The following is a 23391-nucleotide window of genomic DNA, read 5'->3' as shown; positions in this document are numbered from 1 at the left end:
TTGAACCTTAAACCGCATAAACACATTTCATTACACCAAATACACAAAATAATGTTCTTTTTAGCAGCATCACCCCTTAAAAAAAAAAAAAAGAAAAAAGATTTTCCATGAAACCTTTTCAGAAGCAGCAAGGATCCATGTCTACTGTAAACCCTTAAAAATAAATGTTCTTTATTTATGGCTGAAGGTAGCATCAATAAAACAGAGAAAACGTCCTTAAACCTTAACAAACACTAATTTCTGTCCAATTGTCTGCCGTCACAGTTAGCTTAGACCTCCACTGGGTACTCTAAATCTAACCCTCGCGTTTGGATTTTGATAATGTAATTATGACATCATTTAGCTATTATGAATTCCACAGGGGAAAAGTTAAATATGAATTCTACAGTTCAGCAAAAACAAATCTGAGATTACTTTGTGAACAAGCAACATCTGTAATTCATAAATGCATTAACTGTTTTAGCTCTTCTTTACAGTAATATCTTTGCATAATACCTACAACCATTTCCAACCATAAGGTACGATAATTACAGAAATTATAAACTTTATCTTTTAACCAGAGGAGATTTCTGCCCTCATTTGTGGGGTTAGAACCCAGTGGAGAGCATCTCTCCAGCTTCATTCTTCATAACACATGATCACTCCCCATGGGTACAGTTAGAGGTTTAATTTGTGCTTGACTTATCGGCAACATACTGCATTCTGCTGATTCACTCCAGAGGCCCCTGACACAGTGATTAGACGAGATCAACAGAGATGTGACCTACTGATCTGCTCAACCCATCCAGCTGACAACACAAATTCCTCTGGCACACATACAAAGCTTACACCAGCAGCAGAAGATTTCCAGTCAAACCCTTATCTCACCTTGTTTTTATTTTGACAACACTGCTAGAAAATCCAGCTAAAATCAGCTTAAGCTGCAAGATGTTTTTCAAAACTTGGTACCTGCTTTCTTATTAGCTGCTTCAAACTGGTTTATGTTGTTTACCGGCTGGTAGATAAGGAAGTTGTGAGAAGGACGTCAAAGGAATATTCATCTCAATAGCAGCTGCTTGTCTGGTGTGTGATCCTTCTGTGTACACAACCTGCTTGTTGTTGTCAACATGTTTTAGAGATGTGACTGATTAGGGGTATGGCTGGTTAGCATGGTTAGTTAGCCTCTGCTGGTAGATGTTGTAACTACAGCATCTGACAGAAAGAAGAAAAAAACATCTTTCTCCATTAATGGCCATTCAAATGTATAATAAAAACAAAGCACAACTATTTCCCTATATTAATGAAATAATTTAGATGAATATTGCTTGTAAAAATGTTTATTGCATCAGAATACACTAGACAACATATCAACCACCTAAACTAGCTTGGATCAGCTAGAAACCAGTGTTATTTTAGTATTATTTATTGTATTTATGAATCTCTTGAATTCAGTTTTATTTTTATATCTTTAGTTTTCTTTTAGGTTTTAGTCATTTTTTCATGTGCTTCTGTTATTTTTAATATTTCTGCTTAGATTTAATTTATTTTATTTCAGTTATAGTTTTAGTAATTCAACTTAAACTTATTTATTTCAGTTAGTTGCCAAGGAAACATTTCTAAATTTAATTTCAATTTAAAATCTTTTTTGTTGTTGTTGTTGTTAAGGTTTTTCAAATTTTGGTTTACCATAACTACTTGTCAGTACATTCTGAAATAAACTTAATTCATATTTCAAAGACAATAGAAATAATTATAAAATTACACATGAAGATGTATTAAACATGGTCATTCTCAAGTTCAATGTATAATTTGAACTAAAATCCATTTTATTTTAATTACAAATAATATGCTTTTACATTTCTGAAGTCTATTCTCATTTCTAAAGTGTACTTCTTTTTCATAAGGGTATGCATATATATATATACAGTGGGTACGGAAAGTATTCAGACCCCCTTCAATTTTTCACTCTTTGTTATATTGCAGCCATTTGCTAAAATCTACAGTATATATATATATGCTATTGTTATTTGTAATTCAACGTTCATATCAACAAAAACTTCAGAGTGTTAGAACAGCATTTCCACAGTCGGGTCGGAAGTTCAACAATCCTAAGTAGAGCAAAGCAAAAATTCCTTCAGAGACATTTTTGTAGGGAATACACAGAGCAGGTCAGGCATGTGCGGATAGCTGGAGAATATGTGTGGATTGCACCAGAGGGAGCCATTAAATCAAGGTCATGTGATGCTCACCATCAGTCCAAAAAACTCTTGGCGCTGTCATAATGCTCTGAAATTCACTTGGGAGCTCAGCCACATGATTCTGGATCTTTGAATACAAGCCCAGGAGGAACCATGGAGCTCAACAGCAAAGGATATCAGCAATGCATCCAAAATAAAACATCACTTACAAACATTGCATATGGTGAAAGTCTCCTCTCTCAAAACTGTGCACAGAAGAGTTTATGAGTTTAGATCTGCCTCTTGAGTCAATCGAAATCACAAATGCAAATCAAGCACTATATAGTCCCCTGCTTTCTCGATGACACTCACTGCAAAACACTTTAAGGAGTCTGGAGAGGGATGGCGTTTCAGTCCCAGAATGAGGCTGTGGTTGAGGGGCTGTCAGAGGGAGGCGTCAGTGTAATCTTTGTGGTCTGGAAGTCATTCTCTTTTTGTCCAAATGAGCTTGTTTATTTTTATCTATTGTGAAATAAAGTTGCTTTATTGTGGCCTAGTTTAGTTACTATTTCAACTCAGTAACTGGTTCAGTGTCTCACTGCATGAACCTTGTCAAATAGCGCAGGGAAAAATGGCCTGTTTTGTCTTGTATAATGACTCAGTACAGTCTGTATTTTTATTGTTTTGCCCATTTAACCACATTGCTTATAAAGTGTTCTTATTTCAGGGTGACCATAGAAAACCCATTAAATCGTTCCTCGTAATTTTGGAAACAATAGTCAAATTGGAAATCTGATGTTTGGAAATCATGCCTGCCTCCATGCATTTTACATTCTCTGAACAGAATGCCTCACCCTCTTAGTTTTTTTGCAGAAGACTGAACAAATATGACAGATGACTACGTTTACCAAAATGTGCATTATACAATGTGCAGTGCTCAGATGCAAAGTAAGGTGCTTTGGATAAAAGCATAAAAGCAAATTCATATGTAAATGCATAAATGCATAACAGTACTCACTGTGTGGCATCCAACAATACAATGCACTCAGCTTAGACCAGAAATTATATTAGCTATGATTTCTAACTCCATCTCCTTCCTCACTATTTAATTGCACTGCAAAAGTATTTGCACACAAAAACAAAAAAAAAATAAATAAAACTGCAGCTTGATCTGAGATGTAACTGGATACTGATATAAACGTGCAGTGTAACAATGTTACAATAATGTACTATTGTTTGAAATGTATTATAATTTTCATATGTATATATCTATATAAAATGCTAACAATATATATATATATATATATATACAGTGGGTACGGAAAGTATTCAGACCCCCTTAAATTTTTCACTCTTTGTTATATTGCAGCCATTTGCTAAAATCATTTAAGTTAATTTTTTTTCCTCATTAATGTACACACAGCACCAAAGAGTGAAAAATTGAAGGGGGTCTGAATACTTTCCGTACCCACTGTATATATATATATATATATATATACAATTATTGTATACAATTATTACCTTACTCCATATCAACAGACCAACCTGGAGGTAAGCAATTATATAGACAAACAAACCTACATGTCATGTAACATAAACATCATGCAGAACAGAGCCCTACATCACACTTGGCATGCCTAGAGTTGTCATTCCATCCAATTATCATAAATGCAAACAATGCCACACATGAGACTGCATGGAGACAGTGAGGGCATTTATATAAATGAGCATATAAGCAGATGCAGCCTCCTCGAGACGTCCTCCAAGCACGATTAGAGAAAAATTGCAGCATGGCGTGGGACAAAGAGGGGGTTCTTGGCTTTTATGCTGAGTTGTTCATCTGCGGTTGCCTATGAGGAGCCCTCTGGGAGGAACAGGACTTGACTGGCAAGTAGAACTAACAGGGTCCAGATGGCGCCCCCGCGTTTGGGAAGGAGGTCAGGGGCTGTTACTACAGCTGCGGGTTCCTCTGCACCAAGGCAGGGCAGTGGAAAATCATATTACAATCATTGTATGAGGTGAACATTTTGGACGCACCCAAAATCTTTCAAACACCATATGGAGAGGTAAAGGAGGGGCAAGAAAAGGAGGGCAGAGCTGATGTTGCTTTAATTTTATGTTCAACACTCACATGGCATGTTAAAGTAGCATGTAAAGGGAAACAGCTGGGGTATATTACACTACGGATGATGTTGTCATGTTATGCAGTGCCATTTCAGAGCAAAATCTGATTGGCAGAAGAACAGTATTTGAGCTCAGTGTATTAGATTACTGAGAAAGTGGCGCAAAACAGTCAAAAACTGCTGATAAATCTATAGCAGAAAGCCACTGCTATGCTGGAGGGAGGTTGGACTCATGTCAAGACTCTTCTAGAGGAAAATACAAAATAGGTTTGAGATTTTAGCATAACGGAAAACTTCAGATGATACAATTATTAGGGACACTAGATAAAACACATTAAAGGGATAGGTCAAGCTAAAATGACAATTCTGTCATCACTTACTCACCCTCATATTGTTCCAAACATGTATGACTTTCTTCTTAATGTAGAACACAAAAGAAGAGATTTTGTAGAATGTCGACTCCCACTGACTTCCAGTTCCCATTGACTTCCATTGCATTTTTTGTCCATAAACTTGTCAGTGGGAACCAAAACTGTTGTTACCAACATTCTTCAAAATATCTTCTTTTAATCTTATGAAAGAAACCCATACAGGTTTGGAGCAACATGATGGTGAGTAAATCATTACAGAATTGTTATTGTTTGGGTGAGAAAAAAAAAAAATTCTAAGAAAAGGTCAGAATTGAGAGATATAAACTCGCAATATAACTTGCAATTCTGAGAAGAAAGTCAGAATAGTGAAATATAAACTTGCATTTGCAATAAAAAGTCAAAAATGCAAGATAAAAAGTTGCAATTACCTTTTCTATTTTTTATTATTTGGCAGAAATAGAATTGCAAGATGTAAATTCAGAATTCACAGAAAAAAAATCAGAATTGTGAGATAAAAAGTCACAATTGCCTTATTTCTTTATTTTGTGGTGGAAATGGCATTCAGTGGATTATTATGGGATAAAGCAATCAGTTTATTGCAAAAATATGCTTCAAGTTTCTGCCTTTAAAACCATTTTGGATAACATGAGCAACAGGGCCTGATTGCACAAAACCTCTTCAGCAAAGAATACCTTTAATTATAGTTATATAAAAAAAATAATCACTAAGGGTTTTTTTTTGTTTTTGTTTTACCAGATGCTAGTTTTACACAAACTTGTGGAATTCATGCATGCTGACGTTAAAAAAGCATAAGGTGGACAAAACAAATACTACAATATTGATGTGCATTCATGTGCATTTGCAATTTAACTTTTTAATAAAAATTATGCTGTGTGTATAATCTGTAATGAAAAATAAATTGCATTACATTGGAAAATACTTTCTTGCTTAGGCAAAGTAGTCTCTTGGACTGAACGGCTGGAAGATCCCTTGGCTTTCTTCATGCATGCACTTCACAAATTATTTCAAACGAAACAACTCTGACTTTCCAAGGCCACCGACTGACGAAAACAACACATGGATAAGTGGGCTCGCGGGGACTTTATTCAAAAATGACTGTCTTTATCCAATAAATCGATTTCTTTGGAAGGCTTTTCATCTAAAAAGAATGAAACTCTTCAAACGTCCTAATCAAATGTACCCTTTGACTTGTACTGGTATTCACAATTTGCTAAACACAGTTTAATTACAAGCGTAGCAGGAAAATGAGTTTGAGAACCTGTTGCTGCAAACACACTTCAAAGATGCTTTGCAGATTGCAAAACAGAGCGGCATGTGACCCCAAAACCAGGTCAGAAAATGACAGACCGTTTAAGACCACCTGTAAGGAGCAAAACATTTCACAGCAAAGGTCAAGTCAAGTAACTGTAGCCATATACAGTATATAGATGCATATATTTTATATTTAAATCTAAATACTTTAAATAGATACACATATAAACCTTCTGTGAATAGAGATCTGGAATAACTCCATATTATTAGAATTTGATGTTAAGCCCTTTGCCTGCACTTCAATTGAACATTTCCAGAAGATTTTTTTTTTAAGAAACCCAACCCACCCTTGTTTACTGACATACCAGAGTAGTTTTTTTTTTTATGCACAACATCACACCGTTCCCTCTGCCAAAGGCTCCAAACTGATGCCGTTTGTTTGGAGAGAAGCATTTCCTCCTCCATGTGGTTTAAATAAGGAGTCTCTTGAGTGTGTCTGTATAATGAAATCCAAATAATATTCATGTTTTATTTGGTTTGATTTCAAACAATTTCTGCAGCAATTTCAATTCAATTATTTGGATCATTTAATTTAAGAGAAACAAACAAATAAAGAAAACCTATTTCATGAATGAAGCTAATCAGTGGCTTGTGGTGGACTTTAGAAATGAGATGACAATTTTTATTTATTTATTTTTTTGGTTGACTGATGTCAATAAAGGATAAAGGCATTACAAGCATTAAATTAAGCTTAAAGAATATGTTGACCCTGTCACCATGCAACTAATACTAACATGTTTATAAGATCATTTACATTACTATATACTAAAACAGAATCACGCCAAATGCTCAAGTTTATGCAAATTAGTTCATTTTTTGAATCAGACGTGATCACATGTGGTGATGCCTGAGACAGTTGTTTACAATCTAATTACTGAAGCTGAAGCTAATTTGTGCTGACTGACAAGATAATATGCAATCAAGTAACTTTTCACCTGTATTTTGTCATTATCTCACTCGCACCTCACATTCATCCCACGGTTATGAGAATGCAACAAAAAATCCCTCCCTCTCGAATTTCATCCACTGTGATGATTTGATTATAAGATTTTATGGCCACCATGTAGACGCTGAACAGGTCTGTCAAGAGGTCCTGGTTTTGTTCAGGTTGTCACTTTTCCAAAAAGACCTTTCACTGAGACTATTAACTGTTAGCTTGCTGTCTGGGTTTATAGTCTGTTAAGGTTTATGTGTAATTTACAGTTCCCTGAGCACTAACTAAACAACAAATTTATGTTGTACAGGATCTCTAAAGTGTCTGGCTATGTTGTCAGAATATATTTTCATGACCTTACAGGTGACTTCGTGAGGCGTGCTGTGCTTCCCTTTTGACGCAATTAAAGAGACAGTTTGCGAAGTGAAAATGAAACAATAATAATGTAGTACAGCTGTGCAAGGAAATTACTCTAGATAATGTTCACCATGTCCTTCATCACAAAATCATACTAAAAAAACAGCACTAACTCAAGAATGGTCTTATACATGTGGTCATGTTATTAAAAGAGCAATGCCATGCTGTCTGGGAAATCTTTGGAAGGATTATAAACCACTTTGCAAAGTGAAAAACAAGTAAAAACGTCAACAAAAAAGTAAAAATGTAATTTGTCATGCTCATGTCAATGTCATGTCATCATTTCCAATTAAGGACATATATCTGATAAAATATCCACAGATCTGTGCTGATGTCAAGTCTAAACTCTGCTGTTTTTGATGTGTCTAAGTTTGGCCAAAAAAAGAAGAATTTTAAGAATTTTTCCAGACAATAGGTCTAGAATACAACTTAAACCACATTTTCCCATAGAAAAGTATTTTTGTTCATTGCAAAACACATACTCTGCCTCACTGATACATTGGCAAGATTTTTTAAATGTTTTTGAAAGAAGCATTTTATGCTCGTCAAGGCTGCATTTATTTGATTAAAAATAGTAAAAATAGCTTATTATTGACATTTAAAATGAATATATTTTAATTTATATTTTATTTGAATATATTTCAATATGTAATTTGTTCCTATGATGGCAAAGTTGAATTTTCAGCAGCCATTATTTCAGTCTTCAGTATCACACGATCCCGCAGAAATCATTCTAATATGCTCAAGGAAGAATTTTTTTTTTTCAACAGCGTTTAAATTGCACCCTGAAGTAATTTAAAATTAGTTTAAAATTAGTTGCACTTCAACACAGTCCAACAGCTGTCTAGACTTTTTTGACAATCTATTTGTAGAGCCTTTACAATTTTTTTTGTTATGTAATGCAGTTGCTTGTTTAAATCATAACCTAACCATGTCCCAACGGCATACCATTAGAAATATCAAATCAAATTCCATGCAATAACAATGTCACAAGTCATAAAATGTGTTTTATAGCTTTTAGCACAAAATCTTTACTACTCTATTGTACTTCTCCCTTCGACATTACCTTTGCTGTGGCAGACATATTATTAAATATCTAAGTGAGAAAATACTTGTGTGAAATGAATTCCGCATGGAAGAAAAAGAAATTGGCCTCAACATCTGGCGCAGTTTACTCTGGCAAGTCATGTTATTCAGGAGAGGGAAAACATGACACCCTCGAGCTTTTCATTTTTTAAATTCCAAACTTAAAGCATAAGAAATAAGTATCTGCTGTACATTGTTTTCATACATTGTAGGAGAGCAGCGCTCTTTTTGACAGAAGAGGTGAGAGACAGATTTTTCTCACAGCTCGTGACTTCCCGAGTGAATTCTGTCGTTGTGTCAGCAGATCAGAGTTTGAACCCGGGACAACACACATTAATGTGAGTTATTAATGATACATTGGGCTAAAATGCATTTGGCTTAATCTGTTTCTGACAACAGAGAAGTGTCAAATAGCGCTTGAGTGTGTTTTGATGATAAACTTTGAACATTATTACTTTGCCTGGCTTATTACGTTCAGCAACTTTGATTGATGGTGTAAGTACACGTCTTTGGAAAGTTAGCATATCGAGGTGTTAACCATTGAAGAATTACGTAACGTTTTGGTTTAATGAGAATCTCTGACCTGTTCTTGAGGTCATCATGTTTTCTTTGGCAACAGGAAACTTCCTTGAAGTGTCATGCACCATTATAGAGGATGGCTTAAACTTTCAGGCCAGCTGCAGACACTCAGGGCCTAAGGACACGAGAGAGCAACCAGGCGTAAGTGCTCATGAATGGGTAACACAATCTGCACGCTATTTCCTAGTGTATTGGGTGGTCATACTACACTTGGTGTTTCATTAAGTTCCATTCTTACACATGCAAATATGGGAGAGCGGGAATGCAAGTATATGCACAGTATTATTTTGCACTGCATACATACAAGTTCAAGCTGAAACCAAAGAATACAAACTTCTGCTAGGGTTGCCATACAAACTGTCAAGACCTTTGCAACTTAGCAGCTGGTACCAGTGTCTGTCTACAGCATCATGTCAGCGTGTTTGGCAATCATCACTCACATTTTCTTCAGTCAAGCTATTTTATTATTATTATTTGTTATTTAGAATTCATAACTTAATAAATGCAAAAGCCCTAGAGCATGACATTATATCCACTTACCTAAATTCATTCAGGGTCCTAATGTTGTGGGTAGACATCTTATTTCTCCTAGGCTCTCTCCTATTTAACACTTGCAAAAGCTAGTCACATAACAACACACAGGCAACCAAAATCCAGGTTCACTGGAACTCATTAGCTTGAAAAGTTCCCACACAACTACGTTTTAATTTTAACAAGGAATCAATTTCCTTTGAAAAACTGTGTGGTACCCACATTTTCTAGATCAAAAATGGAGATTATATCATAAACAGAAAGCTGGAGATGAAGGCTGAAGATCAATTTGCACAATAACGAATCGGAGAAAGAAATAAAGCGACTGAAGAATAAACAGATTTCTTAAAGAAGCAAAAGGGAATGGGGAATTACATCACAGGGACCTCACACCACATTCAAATGTCAATTGTCCTCTCTAATGCTAATAGTTTGTTTCCTGATTGGAACTTACAGTCATGATGCAATAAGAAAAGTTAACACTAGCTGTGACAAAACAACTAATTGCCTTTATGTACTGTACGTCGAGAGATGAAACATACTAGAATTAGTTATGTCACTAAATTGTCTCTTGATCAAGTAGATCTTATCTCAACTCTGCGCTTTTGCTTGTGATTTTGATCGTTTGATTGATGAAAAAAGTCTCTTTACCCAGCCAGCACGTTGTTTTAATAATAAAATAAAAACAAATGATGCAGTTTGGTATATTTCTTTTGTAGTAAAAACATATTATATTGACATTCTGCATTTACTTGAAGAGAAACATACCAATGAGATATTCTACGTTTCCAAAATGATTTATTTTTGTCTAATAAAACAAAGTTGCAGTTTAGTACTTTTTTTTAGAACACAAATTTTGCAATGTGAAAACGTTATAAAAACATTTTGTGCTTGCTGGGTAGATAGCTAATCATATTATATACATTTGTTTCATGATTTCACTATGAAATGATAAAAGCATTAATGAAAATGGAAAATACTTGGTTAGTGAACTTGAAAAAGATGCTTAACAAAAATGGCCCCCTCTTTTTTACATTCGTATAACCCTTTATTGTTGTGCAAAGAGAATAAACTGTATACTAACACATCATGAAGTCCTCCTTAAAAACACAAACAGATTAACACATAACATTACACCTGTTAAAATTCTATATTTACAAATTGGGAAATCAAACCAATATGAACACTAAAACTTAATGTTGCACATTGCCAATCAATTAATAAATTTGTCTGTACAGTTCACACTGCTCATTGCCTTGGTTTTGCAATTTCATGCAATGCCAGCAACTGTAAAATGTGTTCATTTGAATTTTTGCACAGTGTTTCATAAACTTGTACCTATGGTACCTTTAACGAGTGGAAATAGTTGGTTTACTTGAACTCATAATAAAAATCATGTTTCAGAGTACCAGCTCTGAATGTTCTGTGAATATGAGGCAAATGCAGCATTACTAAATAAACTTCATAAAAAGCAATAAAGCACAGTCTCATCTGAGTTCATATGCTAATGCTGGCAAAAGATTGAGTCTAATGGCTGGTACCTAGTACAATTAATTCATAGCAGCCTGGCTCTGTAACCATTGTTAAAACAAGAATCTTTGTGAAGTGGCTCAATATACTGTATAGAATTGTGCTTGAGGAATGTTGAAAGCCTATACAAAGTGTATTGTTGTTGCAAGCTCCATGTTTGGGGAATGTATACGTGGGCCTCTAAGATACCAAAGAGTCCCCACCATCGTCTTGGTTTAGAGAGAGATCTCCAAGTCAACGTTTACCACCACCATCATCACTCTGTCCAGAAAGGCAGTCAGTGTATCACCATTTGGGGTATTTTTAAGTTTTATGTCTATCTGCTCATGAACTCTGAGCAGGCTTCCCTGGTGGTCCAGGTATTCCACGTGGCCCCGGTGGTCCCACAGGGCCTTGTACTCCTACTGGTCCAGGAGGTCCATGTACCCCTGGGAGTCCAGCTTGCCCTCGGATACCTGCCGGTCCTTTGGGGCCAGGAATTCCATCCTTCCCAGGAGCCCCCATATCACCCTTCTGTCCCTTTTCACCACGAGGCCCTGGTGGCCCTAAAGACCCTTTTTCTCCTTTAAGTCCTGGCCCACCTTTCATTCCAGAAGGTCCTTGTACACCTTGATCACCCTTAATTCCCATAGCACCCTTAAGTCCTTGAGGTCCACGATTCCCTGCAAGTCCCCAGTCTCCTTTCGGTCCCATTACACCTACAGGCCCTTTGGCTCCTGATTCTCCCCTGTTTCCCTTTGGACCTGGTGGACCAGACACGCCTATAAAGAATCCAGAAAAAAAGACACTTAGACACTTAAAGAACATGCAAGTGAACCTATTAAGACACTACAACCGAGGTCTTCAAATCCAGCCCTAGAGGACCACTGTCCAGCAGAGGTTAGCCCCCAACCCTAAGTTAATCAAGGTCTTCAGAATTTGATCAGGGTTGGAGTAATACTCTGCAGTTTAGTGACCCTACAGGGCTGAATTTGAGGAACTCTGCACTAAAGGTAGACAACAACCTTTCAGAATAGTGACGTTCTGGATCAGCTTTGCATGACTGGTGTCTACCAGCTTCATCTCCTCAATCACCATTGATAGGTTCCTCACATCAGCATCGAGGCGTACATTCAGCATCATGTACTGCATTCTCAGAGTGTCAGCTAGGTGAAGGAGAAGCAAGACTGTGTTGTTAAGGTTCTGCAAATCTTCCGTGTGACTGTTCAGTCTGGATTGGCAAGAGGAACTCTCTTGGTTGATGTATTGGTACATGCTCTGAACATGGCTGATAGTTGCTTTGAAGCTGGAAGAGAGTGTGTCGATCTCCATTTCAATGGACTTCATTCTTGCATCCAAAGTCACAAATCGTTCCCCGGTCCGGTTCTCGTAGTACTTGGCATGATACTGGTGGTCATGCATGTTCTCGTCGTGTTCATCAATGTAAGACGAGACATTGTCCAGTTGCATCTGAAGGTTCATGACTTGCAGAGTGAGGTCATGCACCATCTCTGAACTCATGCTAATACGCTGGTGAGTGGCAGAGACACCATTTTGAATAGCCCTCATGGTCTGTGTGGTTACGCTGGCATTGGACTTCAGGGCACTTAAAACTCTGCTGTAGTTCTGCCAGTCCGCTGTTATTTTTTGAAGCACCAAGGTCTCCTCTTCTGCCTTTCTTTGAAGAGCACCTATCCACAAGGCATTAAGGGCGACAGTAGTGTTGACTTGTTGCATTGTGGCCTTCAAATCATATCGATCCTCAACAAGGGTTTTCATCCCTTGATCCATTTCATTGATGACAACCTGCCAGCCAGTTACCTGATCCAGGTACTGACCCAGAGACTGGTTTATACGCTTGATGATAATTCCAAAGGACTGTAGGTCTCTAGTCATTCTGTTGCTGGATTGTGTAAGACTTTGCTGAGATTGGGTCGCCTGGTCCAACTGCTGCTCTTGACTGAGTACCGTCTTCTGGATCTCCTCATACACTTTCTTCAGTCTGGCAATCTCCTCTTGGTATTGTGCAACATCTAAGCAGTTGGAATAGTTATTTACAGTGCTGATATCTGCAATACAACCACCAAACAGTGAATCGCTTGTCCCACTGACACAAAATACACTGTAAATTGCATGAAAATGCAGTTTTGTTTTAATAGACTGAGCACTCTGTGTGCACAGCTGTTTTGTAGGCCATTATTTTGGTAATAAATGATTCCTCGTGAGGTTTTACTCTCTGAGGGGTTCACCGACCACAGGAAGTGAACTGAGAGATTAGACAAACAAATTAGATAAATTTAGCAGGCCCATTTTAAACAAGCAACTGTGTGAGAACAAGTTTTTCTTTTTGCATTTTCACTTTCCTGTTGAAGATCAGTGTTTTATTGTTAACTATAACTAAAACTAATACAAATTTAAATAAAGCCTATAAAAATATTAGATAAAAAACTTTAACGTTAATTGTTGCCTTGTCAACTAACTGAAGTATAATAGTATATAAATCATATTGAAATAACACCGCTGTCGATTTTATGATACCTACCAGTTCTCAAAATGCATGTATTGTAAAATAAGAATTCTTACCTTTTATGCTCTCTTGGACCTTGGAAATCTGTTTTTCTTCTTCAGATAAGTTGTCAACTTTCCTGAAAACTGACATGACAAATTTATTGATATTAAAACCATTATTTTAGAAATTTAGGTGATGTGAAACAAGCAAACAAACAAAATAAATAATAAATGTTTGATACAAATGTCTACTTTTAAGCAAAAATATGAAATTGCATAATATTGTTGTAACGGTAAACCCATCTTAAGTGATCTCTGTTTCCTCAGCGAATAAATGTGTCCAGAATCTTTCTTCACACACCAAGACTTAATCTTGGACTATGGGGACTGGTAAATTGTAACGGAACCTCATTTGTGGTTGTAATTTATATTCCAGCTGTATGAATTCATGTCACCTGCTGTATTTAAAAAAGGTGCTAAAAGGAAATTATTGACTTTTTGTCACTAAACAGGATACTCGTGTTGCTTGATCAACTTGCCTTGTGCAAACTTCAGATTACTTCCTACATCAAATTCCTTAACATAATACAATAACATTTTTGAGGAGTTACAGCAATATGAAACAGATGTGTATGTGGCATCATTCTGAAATATCTAGTAGTTAGGCCTGTTTTTTTCTTGAAATGAAACCATCATCTTGTCATCATATATATTTCATCAAACCAAACAACATTCTTCTTGATTTGTTTAGCCACAGTTTAACTATGTTGTGGGCTGGCATGGTAGTATTACATCCTGCCACCGGGACAATGTTCATGAAGCTCTTTTTGAAGCTCCATTGCATTTGAAACTTGGGGGTATTGTTGTTGTGAAATATATTGTAGGTATGATTTGCAGTTCTTTCACTAATGACTTGTTGTGCTTTCATGCTTGTAAGTGGGGCAAAGGATTCAGATTTGGCATCTAACATCACACATGATGTGAGATTTATTGTGTGGGCAAGGTTTTGGCTTACTTCTAACTATTAAATCTGGAAATTGTTGACTTTGAGCATTATGCCAAATCAAAACCCATACTGCATGTTGTAACCATGTGTTTGTAGGATGAAAATTGGGGTGCCCTACATTCCTTTCTCTGGCCCATAACTGACTCCCCCCAGCAGTGTGTCTTCTCATGTGAAAATGCTGATTGCTGATTCAAGATCAAGCATTTATATCTACCTTTCAGCTTTGTTCACTTTGGTGTCACTTTAAAGAATGAAAATAAAAAAATAAAAACTTAACGTAAAAAAAGTGTTGCAAACATGGATGTTGTAGTGGCAAGAAAACTTACCAAGGGATGCCAAGACAGCCACTGCAATGATGAGCAAAGCTAAAAAGCCATAGAGCATTTTGACAGCTAGCTGAAGAGAATGTGTCTGCTGACATTTCATACATCCTCCTCTTGCTCTTCCTATGGACACAAAAAGACACTCAGTTCTCATAAAGATGTGAACTTTATCATACACACACACACACACACACACACACACACACACACTCTCTCTCTCTCAGTTCTCATAAAGAAACCTGGTATTCCCTCCAGATATGAACTTTATCACAAATTAGCCATTATATCCTAACTCTTATGTAAAAAATTAAAACTCGATCCCAAAATCAACATTAAAAAACATTCAAATATACAGCAGTGCCTGAAAAAAAGAGACTCTATTAAAATTGGATGTGACTAATAATTCAACTGAGCTCACAAATTCTGTAAATGAAGCTTTTCTAAACACTAAACATTTGTCAAGAACTAAACATTTAAAACAGATGTACAATAATCACTCAAAAAACATTTGTGGGTAAATGTTGACTCATGTACATATAAACACACTAACCAACACTTTAAAGTGAGCCCATTTTCAGGCAGTTTTCAAATTTAGATATTTATCAAGACAGTCAGCTTACTGTCTAACTCTGTTTTACGAAATCCATCTTTTGTACTCAGTGATGCATCATTAATGAGGAGAGCAATAATCTTTAAGAAAGATGAATTTTTCTAACCTCTCAAGGGAGGAATTTCCTCTTCTTCTCCAGTTAAGTCCTCCTCTACAAAGAGAGATTGCACAAAACATGAATAAGTCACGACTTTACAATTTAAAACATCGTACTTGAAAGCAATCATGATTCTATTAAATCATCGTTCATCGTATTGGCTAATCAAACACAGTCAAAGGGGTTGAGACTCAACATCTACCTCTTGCACAGAACAAAAAACATTGTACCATCATATTTTCAACATGTCAGGTCTCAGACTTTAATTGCAGGAGATTATAAGAGGACATCTAGATCCACTGCAGGGATTAAACACATAGTTGGTCTTATAAGTCTCTATCAAGAGGGCTCAAATAAAACTGAACAAAGAAAAAGACTCCACATACCATTAAAAAGCTGGTTCTCGTAGCCACTATAGCTATCTGCAAAAGAGGAAAAACGCAGCAGGGTTGATGTATGTGTTCACAAATTAAGGTCAATAGATTGAAACATAAACTTTTCCTGGGGAATGACACACACACTCTTGCTTTATCACAGGAAACATAAATCATAAGAGAGTTGAAATACCAAGAACTGCTTGCAAGCACTCGGCCTTAAGACAAAAACCAGTCAACTTGGACCTATTCGTACTAGATGAGGTCACTGCTGGAAAGAACCTTATATTAGCACAATTACACAAAATTGGTGAAGGAAGTGTTTTTACTAAATTTGATTTATTCCTCCCAGGAGGAATAAAATTGCCTGGGAATATTTTGCATGTCAGAGATGCTCTTAACATATGCCAAAAAGGGCCCTTACTATGGCTCTTTTGAGTTTAAGAGCCCAGGTTGCGTTTGTTTTTAATGGCATATTAAATTGTCTTTATTTCTTTGAATATGGTATGTTTTATTTTATTTTTATTTCATATTATTTCATATTTCTATTTTATTTCAGTGGATACTTATTTACAAAGTACATATTTGAAATAATGAAATAAATGAATTGCATTTTTGGCCAATTATGTTTTGCCTGCAACACCAAAGAGATGGTTGACCAGGTACACAACATGCTTTAGGTGGGAAAAACCACAGCTGTTCTGGCTAAGTGCCACTAAAAAAAAAAAAAATTTGTGTGGTGCAGGACGTAGCTAAAAATAGAACAGAGGAAGAATGTTATAACATCTGGAAAAGCATTGTCAGCAGAGGGTTAGCTGGGATAAACTTTTTTTTCCACTTATTGCAGCCACCTATGACAGTCAGTAAACTAAACAGCTGATTACTACCTGCTGAAGTACAACCAAAATATTGTATAAAGTGCTATTGGACTATATACACCATCAGAACATCTAAGAAGCTGTATGAACAAGGAGCAATAATAGAAAAAAAGTCTCAAAACTCTATCATGAGGAATGATCTGGTTAGGTCATTGTTCTGTGTGATCTTGTTCTATGAGTACCAATGTCATTATGTTTTATGTGGTCTCCAAGATCGCCCATATTCAACAGAGCATACTATTTTCCATGGGACAAAGGAATACACAACAAAAAGCATGAAAATGTGGGGGCGTTTCTATGAAAGCCTGCAATCTACCATGTTTTAGAGAGTCATGATCTCACTGAAGACAAGCCAGGGTCTGCTTTGAAAATTTATTTGGGCATTAATTCTCTACAGAAATCTGAAAATGTGGCACTGTGTTACTGGCTGAGAAGAAAGGACAAGAGTTAAGGAGCAAACTTCAACAAGGAATGGTGACTCAACATCTCTACAACCTGCAGCTGCAGGGCACCGGATTGGTACTGAAGGTAAAGGGTTGTTACTGGAGGTATGCCAGTTATCAATGCCAATGCTGTTAAACATCAACTTGTTTTCTCTTTATCAGACACTACTTTTCAGCAAGCACTTTTAAAATAACATCCCTCAACATCACAGTCTCGGGGAGTTCGCACCTGCTTCATTTTCCGTTTGTTTTAAATCGTGGGTCTGTATTTTTCAAACCCCGGGCACATCTTGGAGCCAATTGTTTATACTACTCAAGCCGCTGAGGTCAGGTCTGCCAGAGCCAGAGTGCTAGAAGGGGCAAAAGCTTGATGAGGGAGAAAGTGGAGAGCCTTTACATTCCCCCACCAGTCCTGGCTACACAGGTGGCTCGGAGCAGGCGCAACCTTGGGTCTTGTGAGTGTTGCCAACAGTACAGAGGAAAAGGAGGGGAGCCTTTGAAAACGCTTACAAGGAAGCCAAGAACCTTCAGAAAGTGGAGAGCCTTTACATTCCCCCACCAGTCCTGGCTACACAGGTGGCTCGGAGCAGGCGCAACCTTGGGTCTTGTGAGTGTTGCCAACAGTACAGAGGAAAAGGAGGGGACCCTTCAGTCTGGTCTGGATGTCTGCATTCCCTTTGAAAACATCGCTTACAAGGAAGCCAAGAACCTTCAAAAAGCACTATGGCTGGGTCAACAGAAGTAAACATAAAAAGTATGAAAGTTAATGAAAGAGGCAGGATATTTAATTAGCTTGCTGGGTCATTCAAGGATCTGGAGGATATGGAAAGTTTCTAGAAGTTTAAGAGCATAAGGTAAATATGCCAATGTTTATAAAGGGTGGGCAGTCACAATCTGTGTGCTTTCAAAATTGAGTTGCATGATGTAAGGTTTAAACAAACAGGGAGCCGTAAGTTTACATGCGCAACAATATAATACAGTAAATGGCACTTAAAGGTCACAATCTGGCCATGTCTGCTGATTGCTCTCGAAACCAACAGCAATTGTTGACCCTATCACATCAGCATGGATGTAATTTAGGTAGCATTAGAAGGATAAATTCTTAAAACATCGGTTATCTCAGGTGTACATATATAAGTAAATCAGTCCACTTGGGCAGACGTTGTACAGTATGTTGGCAACCAGCTATGAAAACACATCTGTGCCCTGACCAGACATTAAAGGCTAAAATTTCATTCTGGGTCTTCGAAACACTGTGAGAATAACTAAAACCATATGACTCACAATGGTGGCATGTAAATACCAATCGGAGACAATTATATATTGTCAGAGACCAGTACAAAGACTTGATCACCAAGATGCACTTAATCCACCAAGATGTGGTTGTCAACGTATTAAAACATTTTTTCACACAATATGTGATTTGTTATGAGGCATCCTTCAGCTCATCCTCTTTTCCAGAAATACAGCAAGGAAGAGAAATGTTTAATACAACACAAGAGCTGAGAACTCTTTGGACAACAGGGTTTAAGATGATATCTCCTTTCAGAACTTCACAATGTCATAAGTTTGTGGTTGATTTCTTCAGCACCTTCTACATTGCCCAAAGATTTCTGAGGATTCACCTAATCCTTCAGATCTAGCAAAGAGTGAGGGGTTCTCAGGGGTAACTTCTGGGGCTTTGATGTCCTAAAGAACGAATTGGCGTGGTGGGCATGATCTCTAAACTGTGGGTCCAGGAGGTTGCCCAGTGCCTTCAAATGGATACACTTTAATGAAAAGCACCAAAACAGGAAACATCCAGTAATACTGGTATTATGTGACCAGATGTATGCAGTGGGTATAAACCATCAGACAGAAATGCCTGAAACTAGAGATGTGGAGCATAGGCAGAGGGCAGGGTCTTTCCAAACCACAGAAACCCAACCACAACTAATAAAGACAAGTGTCTCTACAGTTCTGCTTGATGTACAACTGCTTTACATGCATTTTAAAAATGACAGTTCTACTCTAGAGTTCAATGGAGAGTAATTGAAAACATTCATACTGTATATTGTAGTTTATTGAAAACTGTAGGTGAATCTCACCCCTCTACTCCCTTCTTTAGATATCGTCATGTTTACAGTCACACATGGGTTGCCCTTATTACATGAAAGTACATGTTCTCGGATGTTTTACAGTCCGTTTTCTGAAGCTAAACTTTTTTTTAAGACAGCCCCATTAGATGTAACAAAACACATTTTTTTCTTTGACCATTAAATGGGTCCTTCTGTGTTCAGTTATAAACAAATATGAAGTGCAAGTGTGTTTCATTAGATGTAATCAAGATTAAGAAGAACCTATCTGCCAATTACAAATAGATGCATTGGTCAGATCCTGGGAAAACAGCTGAAGGGAACGTATGTGTGTGTGTGTGGTTAGCACTGGCTCCACACCTGCTGCCCACACCAAGAACGAAGAACTCCCCGCACATCTCTCACTGCATGAGGAATGTATTAGGAGCCAAGCTCTTTCATGAGTTTCTGGATTATGCATTAAAAGAGTGAAAAATTGACCTTCACCTTGGATGTGTTTCCAATAAATTAACGATCCTACCAACGGATGCAGATCCACATCCACACTTCCCTTCAAAAATAACTCACTTGGCTTTTAAGAAAATGAAAATGATTCTGTGTTGACTAGAAGCAGCATCTAAAGTGCTACCCCATCAGTGTGGTTTATCTAAGAGTTTAACTAAAAATTCAACAGCAAATGGTGTCAAGCTGAGAGGGATGACGGCATGATGTATCCTGCTTTCAAAGTAACAGAACGACAAACTCGCATCCAATATCAACAGGTCCCTGCTTTCTTTAGACCTTCAGAGTTGGGTCTTGCAAATGTGCTGTCAGCATGCTCATGTTCACAGTGATTTACAAGTGCTTCTCACATGAATTAGAAAACCATAACTTATTAGTCATAGTAGGAATCAATAAAAAGAAACATTGCTTACCTTTCATGTTGATTCTGTAAAGTCAGCCCAGGTCAGTTAGATAAAGATGATTGTGGAGACTTGAGACTGAATGTATTTCACCTGTTTGAATATTCAAACTTGGCATGTATTGCAAGGACTCATCAGAATCCAGAGCATCAATCAAGAAGCATACTGGTTTGTTTACACAAAATCAGTCACCAAATCTGCAGACTAATCCACTGTTGGGAACCCCTGTGGGCACAGCTGATGTGTCAGGAAGACCCCTCTATAACATGCTGCTTCTTTGCTATAGAACCAGAAGAAAATAACACCTTGGACAGTAACCATGTGCAGCTTTAGGAAACATGCCGGAGAGAGGGAGAGACTGGTTCTCTGTGTGGGAAAGGGAGGGAATGGATGAAGGGAGGAGGAGAAAAGGAGGAGGTGGGACACGGTGCGTGTGCTTCAGTGAGTCAGTCTTGATCACTAATTGTTAACAAATGTCTGGTGTTGAAGCAACAGGCACTTTTATCTTCTGTGGCCTCTGTTGTTGGAGATTTACACATTATGTGTGCCATATGGAACAAAAAAGGACATGCTGTTCCCCAACAGTCAGCTTGTTGTTGAGAGGAGAGATAAATATTATTGTGCAAGTGCTTTTGCAAATGCAAAGTGCAGCTTCATAATTTTTCCAATTCAAGTCAGTGCATCTTTCTAGAAACCCTATTTTGTTTATTTAACAACATCAGCATTCAGTTTGAAATCAAGTCAAGTGATACAGGCTAAGATATTTTCGGTATTTAGTTTCTACTGTAATGACAAAGCTTCTTGTTTTCAAATGTTTTTATTAACATAAACTGGGAGTATTGATATATTAATTAAATTAACCGTGTTTTATTTTGGGATTCCAGAAGTTATAAGAACTGCATGTTCTTCGTTTTAATTTAGATCAGAGTTAGATTATTTTGATATATGAATCATAATTTATTTATTTAAATACTTTGAAGTCATTTGTGTCCCCCTTGTAAGTTTGCTGGTTAAAAGCCACTGTGTTAAATGAATAATTATCATTATTTGCTCACCATGTTGTCGCAAATTTGAATGACTTTAATTCTTCCACATAACATCAAAGAAGACATTTTACCATAAAAATATAATATAGTTCTATAAAAGTATCATATAAGTCATCTAAAGGCCTTTTTAGTTTAAATGTGAAATGAAAGACTTTCAGTAATTAATAACTGAAATTTCAGGTTATTTCTTAACACAAAACTATTCTATGACATCAGAAGAATTGGACCATAAACTCTTAAAAATAAAGGTGCTTCACGATGCCATAGAAGATCCTTGTTGTCTAAATGGTTCCATAAAGAACCTTTAACATCTGAAGAACCTTTCTGTTTCACAAAAGGTTCTTTGTGGCGAAAGAAGGTTCTTCAGATTATAAAAAGGTAAGAAAGAGATGGTTCTTTAAAGAACCTTTGACTGAATGGTTCTTTGTGGAACCAAAAATGGTTCTTCTATGGCATCGCTTGAAGAACCTTTTGAAGCACCTTTATTTTTAAGAGTGTAGCACACAATTCATAAGAGTCACTTTAATTGTGCTTTATTGGATAATAAAAGTTGTGGTCGCTATATGCTTTATTTGTATATAAATGAGTAGCATAAATATTCTTCAAAACATATTTTGTGTTCCACAAAAAAAAGAAAGTCATGCAACAAATTAGGGTGAGTAAATGATGACAAAATTTTATAATTCTGGGGTGAACTATTGCTTTAAGACCATAATCTGCAATATCTTATTTGAAAACAACAACAACAACCCAATTCTTTGTATAGAATGTAATTCTCTCTGGGTATCAATGGCCTGTGCCTTTGAAGCAGGGCCGTTTCTATATATATATATATATATATATATACACACACACACATTTTTATTTTCGATTTTTTAAATAATTTAGAAAAATAACACCTTTCTACAACATGCTGCATAATTTGTGTAGGATGAGATACTGCTGAAGATTCATGCTTACTGTATGGTTACAGGCTTGTTCAAATCATAAGTATAAACAATAATAGTAGTGATGCTTGCTTTAGGAAACACTATTAATTATTCATTTAAAAAAAAGAGAGCCAGAGAGTAACCCCGAGTTTGTACTATTTTATATTTAATGAGTAGGATGACTTGACAACATTTTACAAATGCATGACATCAGAAAGAGGGTGTGGCTCTGCTGTTTGTCTGGATGTGTTATTTGCTCACATGCAATGTTCCCTCTAATTTTTTTTCTTGCTGAGCAAAACTTTTCTCTATTGGGTGGACATTACGGCCACCTGAGCAAAAACATTCTTTATACCAGACCTGTACAGTGCGCACACAAAAAAGTGTGTAACTTTTAACTTTAATGTGCTATTTGTATTTAATTTGACCCGTGACTAAATGATGTACATTTTAGGTTACCTGAGAAAACTTTTTTTTTTTACAGTATAATACACTGCCATTCAAAAGTTTGGGATCAATAATGTTTATTAAATAAGTTTCTTATGCTCATCAAGGCTGTATCTATTTAATAAAAATACTGAATATTATTTCACAAAATAATATTGTGAAATATTATTGCAATTTAAAATAAAAGTTTTCTATTTTAATATACTTTAAAATACAATTTATTCCTATGAAGCAAAGCAATTTTCAGCATCGTTACTCCAGTCTTCAGTGTCACATGATCCTTCACAAATCATTCTAATATGCTGATTTATAATCAATGTTGGAAACAGTTGTGTTGCTTAATATTTTGTTTTAGAATCTGTGATATTTTTCTGGATTCTTTGATAAATAAAATGTTAAAAAGAACAGTGTTTCTTCAAAATATAAATTTTGTGTTACAATTAAACCTTAAATGTCAAGGGTCTTGGACATTGACTTAATCTTGAATATCTTGTGGCTTTAATTATGTGACTCCATTTTCTTACTGGCAACAGAACAGGTATATTCATAGGCGTAGATTGACATTTGAGTTTGGGGGGGCCAAACCGAACCGGTGGATTTGGTCAGACGTACTTTTAAACACATTTTAGTTTTGCTATAGTAAATATTCACATTCACATAGAGCAGTGGCAAGTGCCACTGAGAGGTTGTCATGGTAACCACATACATTGCCCAC

At 36.6% G+C, this 23391-nt stretch overlaps 1 protein-coding gene across 3 annotated transcripts in view; it reads right to left on the bottom strand.

Moving 5' to 3' along the window:
- The window catches only part of LOC107675062 (scavenger receptor class A member 3-like), a 25974-nt gene extending 5355 nt beyond the window's left edge, over window positions 1-20619 (bottom strand). The window contains exons 1-7 of one of the 3 annotated variants that reach the window (XR_001632572.1): window positions 20267-20619; window positions 15969-16004; window positions 15592-15636; window positions 14879-14998; window positions 13622-13690; window positions 12064-13107; window positions 10868-11820 (exon numbers count right to left, since the gene is read on the bottom strand). Coding sequence is in view for 2 of the 3 variants with exons in the window: in XM_016469253.1 (XP_016324739.1) it covers window positions 11384-11820; window positions 12064-13107; window positions 13622-13690; window positions 14879-14998; window positions 15592-15636; window positions 15969-16004; window positions 20267-20273 (1758 nt within the window). In the remaining variant the exon portion in view is untranslated. Of the gene's footprint in view, window positions 1-10374; window positions 11821-12063; window positions 13108-13621; window positions 13691-14878; window positions 14999-15591; window positions 15637-15968; window positions 16005-20266 lie in introns of those variants that run through there. The other 2 variants (XM_016469254.1, XM_016469253.1) reach the window with 2 other exon arrangements.
- Between the last annotated feature and the right edge of the window lie 2772 nt (window positions 20620-23391).

Source organism: Sinocyclocheilus anshuiensis, unplaced genomic scaffold, assembly GCF_001515605.1.
Source record: "Sinocyclocheilus anshuiensis isolate Anshui unplaced genomic scaffold, SAMN03320099.WGS_v1.1 scaffold776, whole genome shotgun sequence".
NCBI classification, from domain to species: domain Eukaryota; kingdom Metazoa; phylum Chordata; class Actinopteri; order Cypriniformes; family Cyprinidae; genus Sinocyclocheilus; species Sinocyclocheilus anshuiensis.
The sequence above is the reverse complement of the archived record's forward strand: the minus strand, read 5'-3'. Positions and strand labels throughout refer to the sequence as shown.